Below are 15,286 nucleotides of genomic sequence, written 5' to 3' on the forward strand. Positions count from 1 at the left end.
TTAGTTACATAACAGCGAGTATTGACTTGCAGGGCACGGCTGGAAAAAACCCTTCTTTGTATTGTGTTAGGCAGGCAGCGGGGTCATTCTCCTGGGAAAGAAACTCGACATCTGCCAAGAGGTGAAGTTTGCTGCATTCACGTTGCTTTTGTGGTGCCTGTGAATACACAAAGGGGGAACTGGACACAGGAGTGAAACCTGTCCCGGCGCGGATACGGGCTGTTGGCATTGCTCTCGGGAGCTGCATCATGCACTAGCAATGTGGCTTTAAGTTATACACACCACTGCCTCCAGGTCCTTATAGAATCACAGAGAACTTTAAATAAGCAGCAATACTTGAGTCTTCCAGTTCTAGCTGGACTGCCCAGTTTACAGTGGCACTATTCTTCACTTTGTGGGCCATTTAAAACACAGTTACTGAGTGCTAATTATTTCCAAATTCTTGTCTCCACTGTGATTCTTTTATTTTTTTCTGACTTAAAAAAAAAATATTTATTTATGGTTGTTTTGTCTTTAAATGATTACAGTATGCATTCAGTTTGAGAGCTGTATAATTATTTTATTTAAGGAGACGTGTTTTTGCTAATATATTTATACACCCAGCATGGATATAATTGCAAAAGATATCTGCTTTATTCTACTTTCTCTTCCAGAATAGTTTATTCCCCTTTCTCACACAGACAGAGCTGCTCTTCCATTAACATATGATATTCATAGCTTTTCTTTTTCTTTACCTATTCCTATGCACTTAAACTAGTCCTACGTTCACAAGAAGACAAACACATAAATGTCATACCAGACATTGAGAAGGACTGGTTTGGCAAGTCTTTGGCAAACAGGTTTCCTAATTTCTATCCAAGATGGCAAATCAATCATATAGATTACTGTTACACAAACCAAAGGACTTTCAAATTAGTTGGTGCATAAATAATGCCATTCTGTCTTGTGCAGAAGGCTTTGATGCCATTCTACATTTGCCTTATGTTCCTTGCACTCTTACAGGTGATTATGTGGAGTGCAACCCACCTTACACTTTGTACATATGTGCTCTTCCTCTGACTTCCTGGCAGGGCAGGGTAGGCCCAGGTACTAATTGTTAGAAAACTAACAGAATAAAATAAATAGTGCTGTGATGACAAGGAGGGGTGGTGTGACCATGAAAGGAAACAGATCAGCTTAGTTTGGCTTCAGCTGTGAGGGAACCGCACCCTTCTTCTTGTATATTGTGCTGATCACGGTGGTATTTTTGCACTGTACTGAGGTTTTGTTATCAATGGAACTAATGCTGAATTTTTTTTTTATTATTACTGGATCTGGAATTTGAGCATGTACTGATCTTTCATTCTTGGGCAGTGTAATTTATATTTGGAGGCTGACAATTCATCTATTTCCCCATAGACTCATACATGAACATAGAAAAGAATGAGAGTTTATGTGAATTCCATTTTTCTCAGGCATTTTTATCCCTGGGAGAGACTTCCATGGGCCAAATTACCATGAAAACTAGATTACCATGATATTTCAGTTCCTTACAGTAAAAGATCATGTCATTCAGTACTGTTGACACTATACACACATCCTTGGGGAATTATGAAAAATATAAAAAGAAAACTCCTAAAAAAGTGCATTGAAAAAATGTAAGAAAGCTGCCATCCAACCTAAATATTCCCCAAGTAAAACTGGAGCAGATTATTTCCCAAATATGAAAATTTCAGACTACAACTGGGCATGGTGCTATATTGAGAGGCAAGGTTATTATTCAGTTTATGATATAAAATTACTTCAAATATATGAAGAAATTAATTGGAAAGAAGATAAACACAAAAACAACCCCCTTTGCTCTCATCATATGGGAAAAAGCAGTGAAGAATTGGGCTCCAAATTTAGACAAAAGCCACTGTATCAGCCCTTCCAGTGCAGTTGGTTCCTGAGGCTGAGGTAGAGTGACCCCTCCATGTTGTAATCCTGCAGGAAAGGCTCTCAAAGGCTCTCTTTGCCACCATGCCAAGATGACTGCAGTGGAAGGCAACCACTGCAAAAGCCAGTGACCCTCTCTGTGCTGCCCCAAAGCCTGCCTCTCCTTCCTATGCATCTGATGCAGGGATGTAGTTTTTTGATAGCCTTTGAGGGTGCTGGGTTAGCCTCCATTGAATACTGTGTGGGCAAGGCAGATAGAGAAGGTAATTGAGTCCAGTTCAGATCTAAGGTGGCTGCACTGGAGATGCTTCCCTCTGCCTTGACTATCAAAGGAGCTCAGGATGTGTATCTCATTCCTTAGCTGCTTCAGGCAGTTGGGTAAAGGTAAGAGGAACTAACAGAGGCTCAAGTTAAATAGGAGAGTGCGGATCAAGGAAGAATTTATGCAAAAACCCTTGGGCAACAGTGCATGACTATAGGATAAATATTCTTCAGCCTGACTAAAGGATCATTTTAACATCTTTATTGTAAGACTCGCACATAAAACGTAATACCATGCCCCTCCAGCCTTTGAATTATGAAAGGATAAACTGGGTCCCAAGAATATGATTTCTGGAAGTAAATAGCCAGCATTTCCAGAGATCATTTGTTAAGTAGACACAAGGGAAAAGAGGATTTCAAAAATCCTTCTGGAAAGCTGTATTGGTGAGAGATGGATTTACTTTCTTTGGCTAAACCAAACTGAGTTGCTGGATGTTAAGTGACATTTGTTTTGAGACAATGAACTTCAGGTAAGTGTGTAAACTTGTGTATCTCTTTTTTTGGACCACCAGTAGTTATAACTCCTTCATACATTGGTAAAAGCTGCATACTCTTTCAACCTGAGCTATTTAGTTAACTTAAAATTTCACTTTATCCTCTGAAAGTATGCTTTTCTGTGCTATTTTTACATCTTTCTCCCTAAGCAGAGATGGATGCAGTTCAGTGGGTGTGGGAGTGCCAGGAGAAGGTATAATTTCTTGCATACATTATGATTTCCCCTGTGAAGTTTGCTTAAGTTCTGCTATGAGGGAACTTACTTGAACTATATCATTTGGGTTAATCCTTTTTTTTGGCATTGAGACAGAATTTGGACATCTGTGGACATCAGGTCATTAACTATCCTTACTGCCTTGTTTTTAGAGGCAGCATGCTCTCCCAGCCAGGGCTGTATTGATTCCCTCCTGGGCTTCTGACTGAAGAGATCTGTGTAAAACATTAACATTACATTTCTTGTCCAAAAAAAGAACCAAGGAAATTCTTTTATTTTCTATAAATAGGATAAAGAAGGAAGGTGCTTTTCTGGTGTGGGAGGGGAATGTAAAATGATACCATGTCTGACCAGTTACCTCATCTCTATGCACAGGCATAGGCACATGCATACTGAGCTCTAGCCAACACAGTGAGCTTTTTGCTTTCTATCTTCAGTCTTCCAGTGCTAAAAAACCATTATAAAAGTATCAAGAGAAGCCTTCCAACAGTGACATATATCAGGCTGCAAAATGACTTCTCCCAGGGAGTGGTGAAAGCCCTATCATTGATGTTACAAACAATAGTAATTCTTAACACATGATGTGCACAAATCTGGACATTAACTGATCTGCAAGACACGCCTTCAAGATGTCACTGCCACACAGAGGCATGGATGAAGTTTTGGGCCTAGGGCCCAGAGAGCAAACCTATTCTTAATAAAGACCTTACAATCAAGTTCATCTCTTCTAGCTGGATCCTCGGATACTAATATAGTCCCACAGCATTTACTTACAACTAGAAAAAACACTGGAAAATAGTGTCTGGAAGACAATACAGGTAGGGACAAAGAAGTGGCCTATTACTTTACAAGGGGATTTTTTTCAGAGACACAAATTTAGGTGTTCAACCTGCACTGAAATCCAATGAAATCTGAAGACCTAGCTCCAAAGGCTTCTCTGAAAATACTGACCCCAAGATGCTGGGTTTTTACTCTTGGCCATGCCAGGGATATCTTAGCATGAGGGAAGTCTCTGCAGGAGATGTCTGTAAATGAGATCAGAACACAACCATAAAACAGTGACAAAGTCATCTGGAGCACACTGAGCTGTGCTCAGTGATGAGTATTTAACTTCATTATTTCTGTGTTTATTACATTTTTTCCCACTTGTGTTCTTTCAGCTTTATCTGCAGTTTTTATTTTGATTTGTATTTTATTATAATTTACTTTGCTAGACCTCAGTCTATTTACAGAGAACAAAAGAATGTAAACAGTAGAATAATAGTGTTTATTTTTACAAGTTTGGGTTGATCAAATAACTCACACATCCCAAAGTAGAACCATGCTTAAGGTAGGTTAGGTCATCTCAAGTGTGGGGAAACAAACAGAAATATCCTATTCTTTGCTATTGTTTATTGTGTTTATGCTGCTTGAGAGTTTTAACAATACCACATATATAAACATTTGTTCTTGCTTTCCGCATTATTCAGAGTTTTCTGAAGGCTCTTTGGTGCTTCTCTTTTTCCTAGGGACACTGCGATGTTGCTAGGCTTTAGTGACTTTCTCAACTTATTTATCAGAAATGTTAGAAATGGCTTCTAGGAATGAGCCAGAGGTGCTGAAAAGAAGGTTTTGTTCTCTGAACGCTTCTGTGTTTAAAAATGGTTCTTTTGAGTGTTTTAACTTGTTTGCTTCAACTTGTTTCCTTGATTCTTGTTCATATACATTCACAAAGCTTGGTCCAGCAGAGATGAACCATCAGCAGAGTCTGATGTTGCAGTTCCAGCAAATCCACAACTGTTTTTTACACTGCCTCGATTTTGGACAGGAGGTCCAAATGTGGATGTCTAAAGCTACATCTTCCCACCTAAACACAGTATTTCAAAAGCTAATAGTAATCATGGGTGTGTTGTTTCTTTAATTTGCAATTAAAAGCACTTTCAAGACAATTTGCAGCAAAGTGGGAAAATAAAGGCAAAGGGAGCAGCCTGCCTCAAAGAGCCTCCTCTGAGCCATTCACCCTGATCCCAGCTTTGGACAGCCACAGTCCTGCTGAAGGACAGTGTAGTTTATTAACTCAGGACAACCCACAAACATTGCCTGTTTGAAAATACAAACCTGAAAAATGAAGTAGTTCAGCAACTGCTACTTAGGCTGTTGAAGTCTACTGCTGTGACATCCAAGTGCTGGCAGCACGAGTGATGAAGCTATTTCAACATGAGCATTTGAAAACTACATAGCTGAAATTTATTGTTCATTATTCTTCTGGAAAAAAAGAAAATCAGGATTAAATTGAAAGCCTTTTCAAAAGTGCTGAGTTCCTCAAAACTATCATTAATTTTCAAAGGAGCTGTTGGGTGCTCAATTGCTTTAGAATAATTACATTTCTGTCTGTGGCCTCAGCACCCCAACGTGATGGATGGACAGTTTTATTACAGAACCTTTAAGCACACTAGAAACTCCAAAACAGAAAAAAAAAATAGCACCTTCTGAGTATTTTCTTAAGATCATGACTGAAAAATGCTTGTGTTTGAAGAATAAATAATGTCTCAATAATGACCTCAAAAAAGTTGGGAGTGGCAAACAAAAGTTTTTACTTGAGGATGTCATCATTCATTCCTGTCTCCTTTTTCTCTCCTACTTACTGAGAGATCCTTGGCATTGATGCTGCTGAAGAACAGCCCACCACTCACTGCTGCTCCTATGGGCAAATGACAGTGACTGGATGGTATCTATCCTACTTAGGGCCAGACCTCTCTATAGCATATTGATCTCAGGTATCATACAAAAGGCCCCAAAAAAGTTCCAGATAGCAATTTAGCTATCAGGTGTCATAGACAATAGAGGTGCAGAGCTCTACCTCTACTCTGAAGAGGACTTCTTGGACCTCTTTGGGAGTGGAGACCCATCTGATGCTGCCTCTGAGCTTCCTGCGTGCAGCAGCGTGGAATCCCAGCTGCTCCCATCCTTCCCACCCATGGTCTTGGAAAGGTGATTACCACCTGCATGTTTGAAGGCTGCTGCCCCCACCTGGTAGGCAGAAATGAAGCTATGTGCGACAGGTCTTTCCTGACTGCTCAATTTGATAACCATCAAGACAAGAGGATGGCAGAGGTAGGACATGAACTCCAGACACAGCACTGTGACTGTAGAGCATGGGCAGCCATACCTTTTGATAGAACCAGAAAAGATTTTGCTCTCTTTGGGTGGTGTAAAGGTGTGTTGTAGTGGTTTCAGTCAAACAAAGGTAGGGAACCGGGCAAAGGGGTTTCAAGCCGAGGTACCCAGATGATGCACGACTGATTCTTGCATTCCTTCCAGAACTACAGAAAGCACTTTCCTGGAAAGCAGGAGAGCAGAGAAGAAGCAGCAGAGTCACAGCTGCTGTTTTGGGCTGCTCTTGGGATGGTGTGTCCACATACACTGCCTCTCATTCCTTCTGTAGTGAAAGCAGTGGCTTAATTTAGCCTTTAATGACCAATTCTGTCACCTGATTTAGAAAGAAGAAATCACTGTCTCCAGGAACAGCAACACCATAGGCTAAATACAGTTGAAGTACAATTCAACTGATGCCAGTAGCATGAATATGGCTCAGTATGTCATCTCTTGGTTTGGCCCACACAGTCAGTGTGGTGAATGTTATGATTTTGTTTTCTTAATATAATCCTTGGTACCTCTGTAAGAAAGACTGCAACATTTCTGTCTGGAAAAAAATCCGTATTTGTATAAACATGAGGATATTACTGTGTGTATTAAAGTGTTCACAGGGTTTTATCCCACAGTCCATCCCATATTTAGTTTGGACATTACTACATCTGGAAAATGGGAAAACTTCCAGATAATTCCTTTACCTTGAAATATCCGTAAACATAAGGGTATTGAGCTTATCCCCTGCTAAGAAATGAACAAGTAGCATTCATGGTTGCAAGCCAGAAGAGAATTTCTCTTCAAATAATGCAAAATGGGTTGGGTTAAAAGTGTAAGTAGTTTCAGGCACAAGGGTGAAACGTAGTTCTTAAAGGGCCCTTCTTTTCTTGGAAGAAAGTAAATCCTCTCAATTAATGGCCATTCACTCCCATTCAATACAGCCATTTCATGTATTAGTGATGTATGTTACAAGATTGTGGTTTATTTCCAAAGAAACTAATTATATACCATACCTACCATTTGTCTTGGATTTTGAGAAGAAATGGAGACTGGAGTTCCTATGCAGTTCACTGGAGGAAGTAGATATCTGCATGTACACATTGTCACCACTGACCTGAAGAGAAGAATTGATTTAATTCCTAGCTTTTTTAGCAGCAGAATATTTTTTGGTCTGGATTTCATAAACTTTATGATGAGACAATTGCACAGATGGCTGGAGAACAAACAGAGGGATAATAACAATGAGAGTAGAAGAATGGGAAAAGCAGGAAATTGAGTGCAAAAAAACCCTACTGGTGGAAAGAGCAGCTCTTATCAGAAAGAGACGTTACTTCCAGAACTGAAGTGCAGGCACTGAGAACGGCATGAGTAGCAGGGAAAAGTTGGATCCCTTGTCCCAAGGGAGAAAACAAATAGCAAAAAAACCCCCCAAATCACAAGTTGGAAAGCAACATGAGGGAATGGAGAGGGCAAAGCATAACATTTCTTCCAAGCTAAAATGTTTCCAGATTGTTCTGATATTTAAAAATATTTAGAGACAAGATTTCCCAGATCCCAATGTATTTGGAAGGCAAAGCCTCCTGAAATGTCAAGTCCCCTGGTTTTTCCTCAGTTTATTTTTTTCTGCCTGGTTTTGTTCTAATTAGTTAAATGCTCTGCCTTGGATTCCCGGTTAGGCCACTTCCTAACACTGATAACTGCTCAGTGTGAAGGCAAGAGAAAAAGCTTCACATCTCCAGGTACTCTCATGGGATGAGATACGTAATTTATTTGTAGGTAGCAGACTTGGCAGATGCTGAAGATACCAGCAGAGAATGTTCCAAACTGTGAGATGCACTACAACCTGGAAAGGCAGGGACTACTTTTCTTCATTCAGCAACTGCTACCCAAGCCATCTGACTCCATAATATAATCAGTTATCATCTGCATGGGTAAACTAAAGGATTGCAGTGCTGTCCATCACTTAAGGTACCTTGTTAAAGAGTGAGTCTGGCCAGAGTCTTGTGCTGGAAGCTGCATTTTGTTAACCCAGCTGCAAATGGATCCGTGAGCAACTGGAACAGAGTCTCAATGCAGTGAGATGCTGCCACATCGCTCTGTTCTGTGACACAAGGCGTGGAGCCCAGGGCATCATTGCTAGTATAATGAGGCTCATATTTTTGTCAGCCTACATTTTTATGCAGACACATTGGTATATTTCACTCTGTTACATCAACAAAGACCAGGGACTAAGCTGAGCTCTCAACTCCCCCACCATTCATGTTGCTTAGCAATTAGCTCTCTCCCTGGCTTTGGTTTTGGGACTACTCTGGGTAGCTCTCTCCAAGGCACCTGGAATTTACAAGGCAAGCTCTGAACAGCGTGTGCCACATCACTTGGCTTTATGCCACAGGATTCACCACTAGTGTTTGTTTAAGTAACATTACAGACACACCCTGCTATTCCCAGTATAGAGCCTTGTTCATGCAACAAGAAGCATTCCTGAAAAGCCTGGGCGCTTATGGGGCAAAAGTAAACGTCTTCAGTGTTTTATTTTAATTCATGAGATTCCATCCTTTTCTGAGACTTTTTTGTCCCTATTCCAATCAAGGGTAGATTTCCCAGGGCAGAGTAGCCTGGTGTAGCATCCAATGCCAGTTGGACCATCAGCGGTATTCCCATGTGGCTTCTCCCCCAGGGCTTCTTCTCAGAGTTTTGCAACCCCATGGAAAAGGGCCTGGAGCAAGGTCAGGGCTGTGCTGCTTTCTTTATCAGTGCATCATCAGAGTCTTCCTCAGCTGACTCAACAGGAGACATGCAAAAGCTTTCAGTTCTGAGCAGGCAACTCTTCAGCTGATCAGGGGTGCTGCACAAAGGAACAAAGTATCTTGTTGGATCCTTCTCTACCACTTTTCCTTAACTTGAGCAGGGCAAGTGGTTCCAAAATCAGGACTGTCTGCAAAAGCGTGTGTCAGATGTGAAATCATTAGCTTGAGCAATTATTATTATTGTATGTGCCATAGCCCTCTGCCTACAAATACAAGGCAGCAACCAAGCCCTAAGCCCAGAGTAGTATCAAGGCCAAAACATGCAAGCAAAGAGAGCCAGAATCCGTAACTTAGGAAATAATTGCCTTTTCTGCCCACAACCAGTTTTTTACAGAGTAATACAAAAACAGCAAGCAAGGCACTAGGTCCAAGCCAAAGTCCAGACAACACTGCAGCAGGTTATACTGCCAAGGCTGCTTCCCTGCAAGGGCCAGCACACAGCAATATTCACTCCCTGAGGCAGCCACACAGCCACAGCTGCAGGGGAGCTGTACCCCAGCACTGAACCTGAATTTAAAGTTATCTCTAGGGCCTTCTACATTTTAAATACAAGCTGTCATAGACAGAGTTCTACCTAAAGAGGGTTGGTTGGTCAGATACGCTTGACTGAAATAGCATAATTGAATTATTTAGGCCAAAGATCTCCTACTGCAGATTTGTTGGGAGTCTGCAAAAGTCTCTCAGCAGCCCCAGGTTCTGTGAACCATCCAACCTACTCATCTATGGGCTGCTAAAATAGAAATGCAAGTATGATCTTGCACCCACAGCAAGCTCCTTTGGAAGAACAGTAAAGGAGTTTGCAAAATCAGTGACAAATTTGTTTTATCTTTTTGGGAGTGGTACAGGCTGGTCTCAAGTCTGATCAGTGAGGCGAACACTACAACAGGATTATTTGGAGCCAGGCTGTAAGAGGACGGAATTTTCTTGCTGCTTCTGTTCTAAGTCTGCATTGGACTGCAGGTTAGTTTGCTGACCTTCCTATAGACATCCTATAGGATGTATGTCTCACCTAGGTCTTGAAACAATCTCTTCTTGACCACAGCAAAGGAGATACAGAGTGTACTTGCTTCATCAGGACAGAGTGTTGCTGAACTGTTATTTAACAAAGACCCAAGTAAAATCCTCGGGTCTCGATACACACAGCCCCTTTGGTCCCTAAATTAGCAAAATTTCAAGCTGGATCCAGATGCCAGTTTTGCAACTGAGCTGTAACTGTGTCATCAGTCATTGCCTTCACGGTTTTATAAAAACTCCATTGTGTCCAAAGGTGATTAGGGGACTGAAGCAACTTTCATATGAGGAAAGGCTGAGGGACCTGGGGCTGTTTAGCCTGGAAACAACTGAGAGGGGGACCTTGTCATTATCTGTAACTATCTGAAGGGGCTGTGCCAAGAGGATGGAGCCAGGCTCTTCTTGGTGGCGCCAAGCAAGAGGACAAGAAGCAACAGGCAGAAATTAATGCACAGGAAGTTCCACCTGAACACGAAGAAGAACTTCCTTACTATGTAGGTAACCGAGCACTGTAGAAGGCTGCCCAGAGAGGTTGTGGAGCCTCCCTCACTGGAGATATCCAAAAGCTGCCCGGACACAATCCTGAGTGATGCGCTTTAGGGGAACCTGCTTAAGAGGGGAGCTTGGATGAGATGACCTCCAGCGGTCCCTTTCAACCTTAATTAATCGTCTCCCCGGCTGGCCATCCCACCCTCTGCTGTGGCACTGCGGGCTGCTGCTGGCCCCCTGTCACGGAGGGACTTGCTGGCAGCTTCTCCCTACATTCATCCCCTGCAGGGGTGACGGGGCACAGGGGACACGCGGGACATTGTGTGTGTGTGCATGTGTGCATTTTTTTCACTTTTCTGGTATCACTGTGTTAATAATTAAAGAGTTTCTTTTTAGGAAGACTTTGCACTTAATACACAGTTCTGCACGTGGAGCCATGCAGGTGCCAATCTACTTCCCAGCAAGTTTACAAAACTCTCCAGAGTCAGCCTGCAAACACTATAACCACAGGAGTCAGACCTTAAGTGTGTGAGGAGGCCATACCAGCTAAGACAGGAAACAGAGTGTTTGACATTAGCCAGGGGCTCAGAAGAGGCGGGATGACATGAGAAACAGAAGGAACAGGAGTGCATGAGTGGAGTGAGCTGAAGGACATGTCGCTGCCGTCACAGGCTGCGAGCAAACTGCAAGATGACCTTTAAGTCTGAGCTCAGTGTGGGCTCCTTGCCCTGCACTGAAACCTCTCAGCACCACGATGAGAATCAGCCGACTCGTGCGGGCGGCTCTCACGGCAGACATCCCAAAATCCGTACGGCTGTGACTATGACCTCACGAAGCAGACATATAGCTTTGTACAGGCACATAAATCCCCGTGCCGCGACGGGTGTGTGACAAGACACGGGACACACACGGGACACACAAAGCACACACGGGGGACACACGTGGGACACACACACACACAGACGGGGACACACAGACGGGGGACACACACACACACACACACGGGGACACACAGACGGGGGACACACACACACACACACACACACACACACACACGGGGACACACGCCCTCAGCGCCGCCGCGCGCTCCCCCCCCGCCATGCGCCGCCCGACCCCCCCGCCCGGCTGCTCGCGCCACCCCCGGCCCGGCCGCTCCCCGGCGGCCGCGGATTGGCTGCGGGCCTCACGCGAGCGGCGCGCGCGCGGGGCGGGGGGCGTGGGAAGAGCGGCTGTGCCCGCGAGTAACCCCGGCGCGCGCTGCGCCCCGCGCGACCTCTTCCCCCGGCACCGGCGGTGACGCGGCGGCCGCGCGCGCCCCGCGCCCCCCCTCCCCTCCGCGCGCGCGCTGCAAAGATGGCGGCACTGAGCAAGTCCATCCCCCACAGCTGCTACGAGATCGGGCACACCTGGCACCCGCAGTGCTCCTCGGCTGTGCTGCACGTCACCCAGAGCGCCCTGGCAGAGTCCCTCCGCATCTACGGCACCCTCTACCTGGTGGGTGTGTGTGCGTATGTGCGGCAGCCCGGCCTAAGGGGGGGCCTGGCCTGAGAGAACAAGGGCAGTGGGGTATCAGAGGCGGGGGGGATCTGGCCTTGGTATTGGGTGGATACCAGGGCACCGGGGGGGAACCTGGCCTGGGGTGGAAGGGGGCCTATAAAGGACATGGTGGGAGCCTGGCCTGAGGCAAGGGGGAAGACTATAGGGGGTGTTTGGGGAGGGCACAAGCGGTGCCATGGCAACGGGAGTCTGGCCTGGGGTGGTGGGGAAGGACATAAGGCATATTAAGGAAGGGAGGCTGGTCTGGGGTGGGGGGAGAGGGTTATGGTTGGAGGCAAGGGGCAGGAGACAAGTCAAGGGACAGCCTGATCCTGGAGTGAAGGGGAAGAATAGCAGATAGTATGTTTTGGGGTGGAGTCTGGTGCTGGGGAGGAGAGAGATGATGGTGGGGCCTTTTGGTTTGAGGGCTGGAGGGTTGTCTGGTGGGGAGAACCTGGTGTTTGAGGGGCGAAAGGCATGACAGGGAGAATATGTTGTATCATCTGGCACGAGTAGGGCAGAGGAAGGGCATAGGGGGTGGTGGAATCTGGAGGCATAACACACTGTGAGAGGATTGGTGCTGGTGGGTAGGAGGACATGGGCACAACCTGAACATCGTACTTTTGTCATCTTCCAGTACCTATGATGCCTGAATAAAAAGCCCCAGTGTTTGCCTGGGAGGCTAGCACTGTGTCTTTGCAGCAGCAAGTGTAATGCATGTGTGTCTTGCTGTTGGTGACACCTTGGTAATCAGTGCTTTAAGATCAAGGAGATGCCATTGCATAATGAAGCAAGACTAAAAAAATGCATTAAGGCTAAAGGAGTCTGAGTATTCAGAGAGTATCCTACAGGTGAGGTGTCTTAGTGTGAGTGTGCAGTCAGACTTGGTTATATCACCTCAGTAGCAGCTGGCGCATTTCCAGCAAATTAGGGTGTAGATAGGAGAGCTGGGATCTGTTTGCATCATCTCTGTAAACATATCCTGAAAGCCGATCTAAGCTGGAATCGCTGCAGGTGAGATCTTCCCTCTGTCCCCACCTCTGTGCTTCTCCTGTAGTGGTACTTGGGGGATTGAGGAGTGAGCTGGCCACCGAGCTGCCCCCAAGCTAACTTGACAGAAAGGAACACAAATCATTGAGTCTGCACCAGTGGTGGTGCAACAAAATTATTGAGCTATGTAATAAAGAGAAGGAAAGGAGTGGGACGGACATAATTCAGTTAAGCTTCCACTGAAGGGTTTATTGAGTGAAAATTGTGACATCCTTTTATATGATAAAATAGTAACTGGTAGCAGTGTGAACCTAAGGAGTTGTCATGTCTGACAATGAACATTTTCACTCTGAACTGCCACAGACAGGAGTGGCAGCTGTTGGTGGGAGCTTACAGTAAGCTGTGTCATGAAGCTAATACAGAGAAGAACATTCTCTTTTCTCCTCTTCCTTTACCCAGTACTATTTTCTTTGAATCTGTTTTCTGATCTAGTTTCCTCTGTGGGAGCATTAATACTTGTACAGCAGAGCATGGGCCTGAAGTGAGCCATGAGAGGCGTAGTGGTGATCTGTCAGGTCTGGCTAAAGATAAAGCAGCTTAAACAGTTCTGTAATTAAATCAAAATTCCCCAACAGCCAAACCCAGTCAAGAGATTTCCTGCTCGTAGCTCTGTTACGGTTCACTCAGTTGTGCAGTCATGGGTTAGGGGGAAAGCTCCCACTTTTTATTTCTTATAAAAGAAAAGCAAACCTAAAAATCCGAAATGTTTTTCTGGTCTGTTTTGCATTGTGACCACATAAACAGTTACATCTTGTCATAAACCCGAAGTGGGGCGGGAACCTTCTCAACCAATGTCTTGCTGCATTGTAAAACCTCTGCCTCAGTTTTTACATTGTCTTCTTTGCAGTTTAGTTTAGTTTCTCTTAGGTTTTTGTTGATAGTATTTAACTTGACTTGCCAGAGTAATCTAAAGCTTAGCTGCTCTAAAATCTTGCTGCTGTCTAAAGACAGAGGAAGCACTTGCCAGTCTCTGCTCCCAGGCACATAACTACTTTTCTTTGTGTGATTCTGGACTTCATCTCTCCATGAGCTAACCTGGAAGAGGTTACTTACCTTGCTTTTAGCTGGGGTAATTTTCAGCTACAGTAATGAATTATTAAGCAGGATTTGATGAGCACCAGAGCCAGTGTAAGGTAAGGAGGAAGAGGGTGGAGTGTGGACTGCAGAGGAGGAAGCAGAAGGTTTGCACATTAAGCAGCTTGGCAGGGAAAGAACAGTCCTGAATTAAGAGAGTCATCACAAAATTAATTCTTTGCCAGACTTATGGCTGTGCTTGAAAACCTTTTATTTGTAAATGAAATACAGCAGTTGGACAGCACAAATGTTCAGACCTTTTCTGTATTCTGAGGTTCACGTAAGGGGATGAACTTAAGTTATTTTGCCTTTATGTTTATGTCAGTGTATGTTCAGAATGTTTCTGGTAGTACTTAGGCCCTGTCCTTTGTAGGGCTCAGCAACAAAAAATGCACTTCATTTTTCTATGTCAAGCCTGTAAAATGGCTTCTGATTGAACCTCCTGTTGCCACAAGCTAATAACTAAGGAAAGGAGATGAAAGAGTTTCCTTTCACAAAAGCTTGTGAAGAAATGAATGAGAATGAATAGTTGAGAATAAATTGCCAGAGGTTGTTCTCTGAGAGAACATGTTTAGGGACAGTTACAATCCATAGTCCAAACTCTGTAACAGCTTCACCCCACATCTTTTAAATGCTTTGTTTCTCTTCTGTCAGTGGGAGACTGATGGAGCTAAATTAAGTGGTGTTAGTAAGTGAAATATTGGCTGTCATTACATAGCTGTATAGAGTCTTTGCTTTTAAGTAATGCTGTACTCTTTGTTTAGTTGTTGTTTGTTTTTTCCCCTTCTCTTTTTAGTAATTGTGCTGGAGTATTTTTTTTAGTTGGAAAAAATATAGCCTTGAGACACCATACTTGCACCATCGTTATTTTTGCTTCAGTACAAATGGATTGCTTTAGTGAAAATAGATTTCACATCTAAATTGAATTGTTCCTCCCCATATGAAGTGGCTGACAGGAATGCCTATTTTTTAAGTAAGGCTGCTTGTGTTTTCACAAACCAAGTGTCCTGGTGAGCAAATCTTACGAGACCCACTTAAAAAAAAAAAGTGACTTAGCATCTCTACCTGCAGAAGAAACTCTAAACAATCTTCCATAAACATTGTAATTGTACTTTTTGAAAACTATTTGCCTTGATATCTTAAAACTTCAATGAAAAGTCCTTCCTCATAATTTGCTGTATTTTCTTCCATGTATACTTTGTTTTTACATTAGTCAAAGCTAAACAAAATGTGAAGGTGTCATCTT

At 43.8% G+C, this 15,286-nt stretch overlaps 1 protein-coding gene across 1 annotated transcript in view; it reads left to right on the forward strand.

Moving 5' to 3' along the window:
• The first annotated feature begins 11,597 nt into the window (after positions 1-11,597).
• The window catches only part of TMEM135 (transmembrane protein 135), a 160,862-nt gene continuing 157,173 nt past the window's right edge, over positions 11,598-15,286 (forward strand). Inside the window, exon 1 of the mRNA XM_082278441.1 lies at positions 11,598-11,874. Within this exon, the coding sequence (XP_082134567.1) occupies positions 11,734-11,874 (141 nt within the window). The 5' untranslated portion in view covers positions 11,598-11,733. The remainder of the gene's footprint in view (positions 11,875-15,286) is intronic.

This window comes from Coloeus monedula (assembly GCF_965178545.1).
Source record: "Coloeus monedula genome assembly, chromosome: 3".
NCBI lineage: Eukaryota > Metazoa > Chordata > Aves > Passeriformes > Corvidae > Coloeus > Coloeus monedula.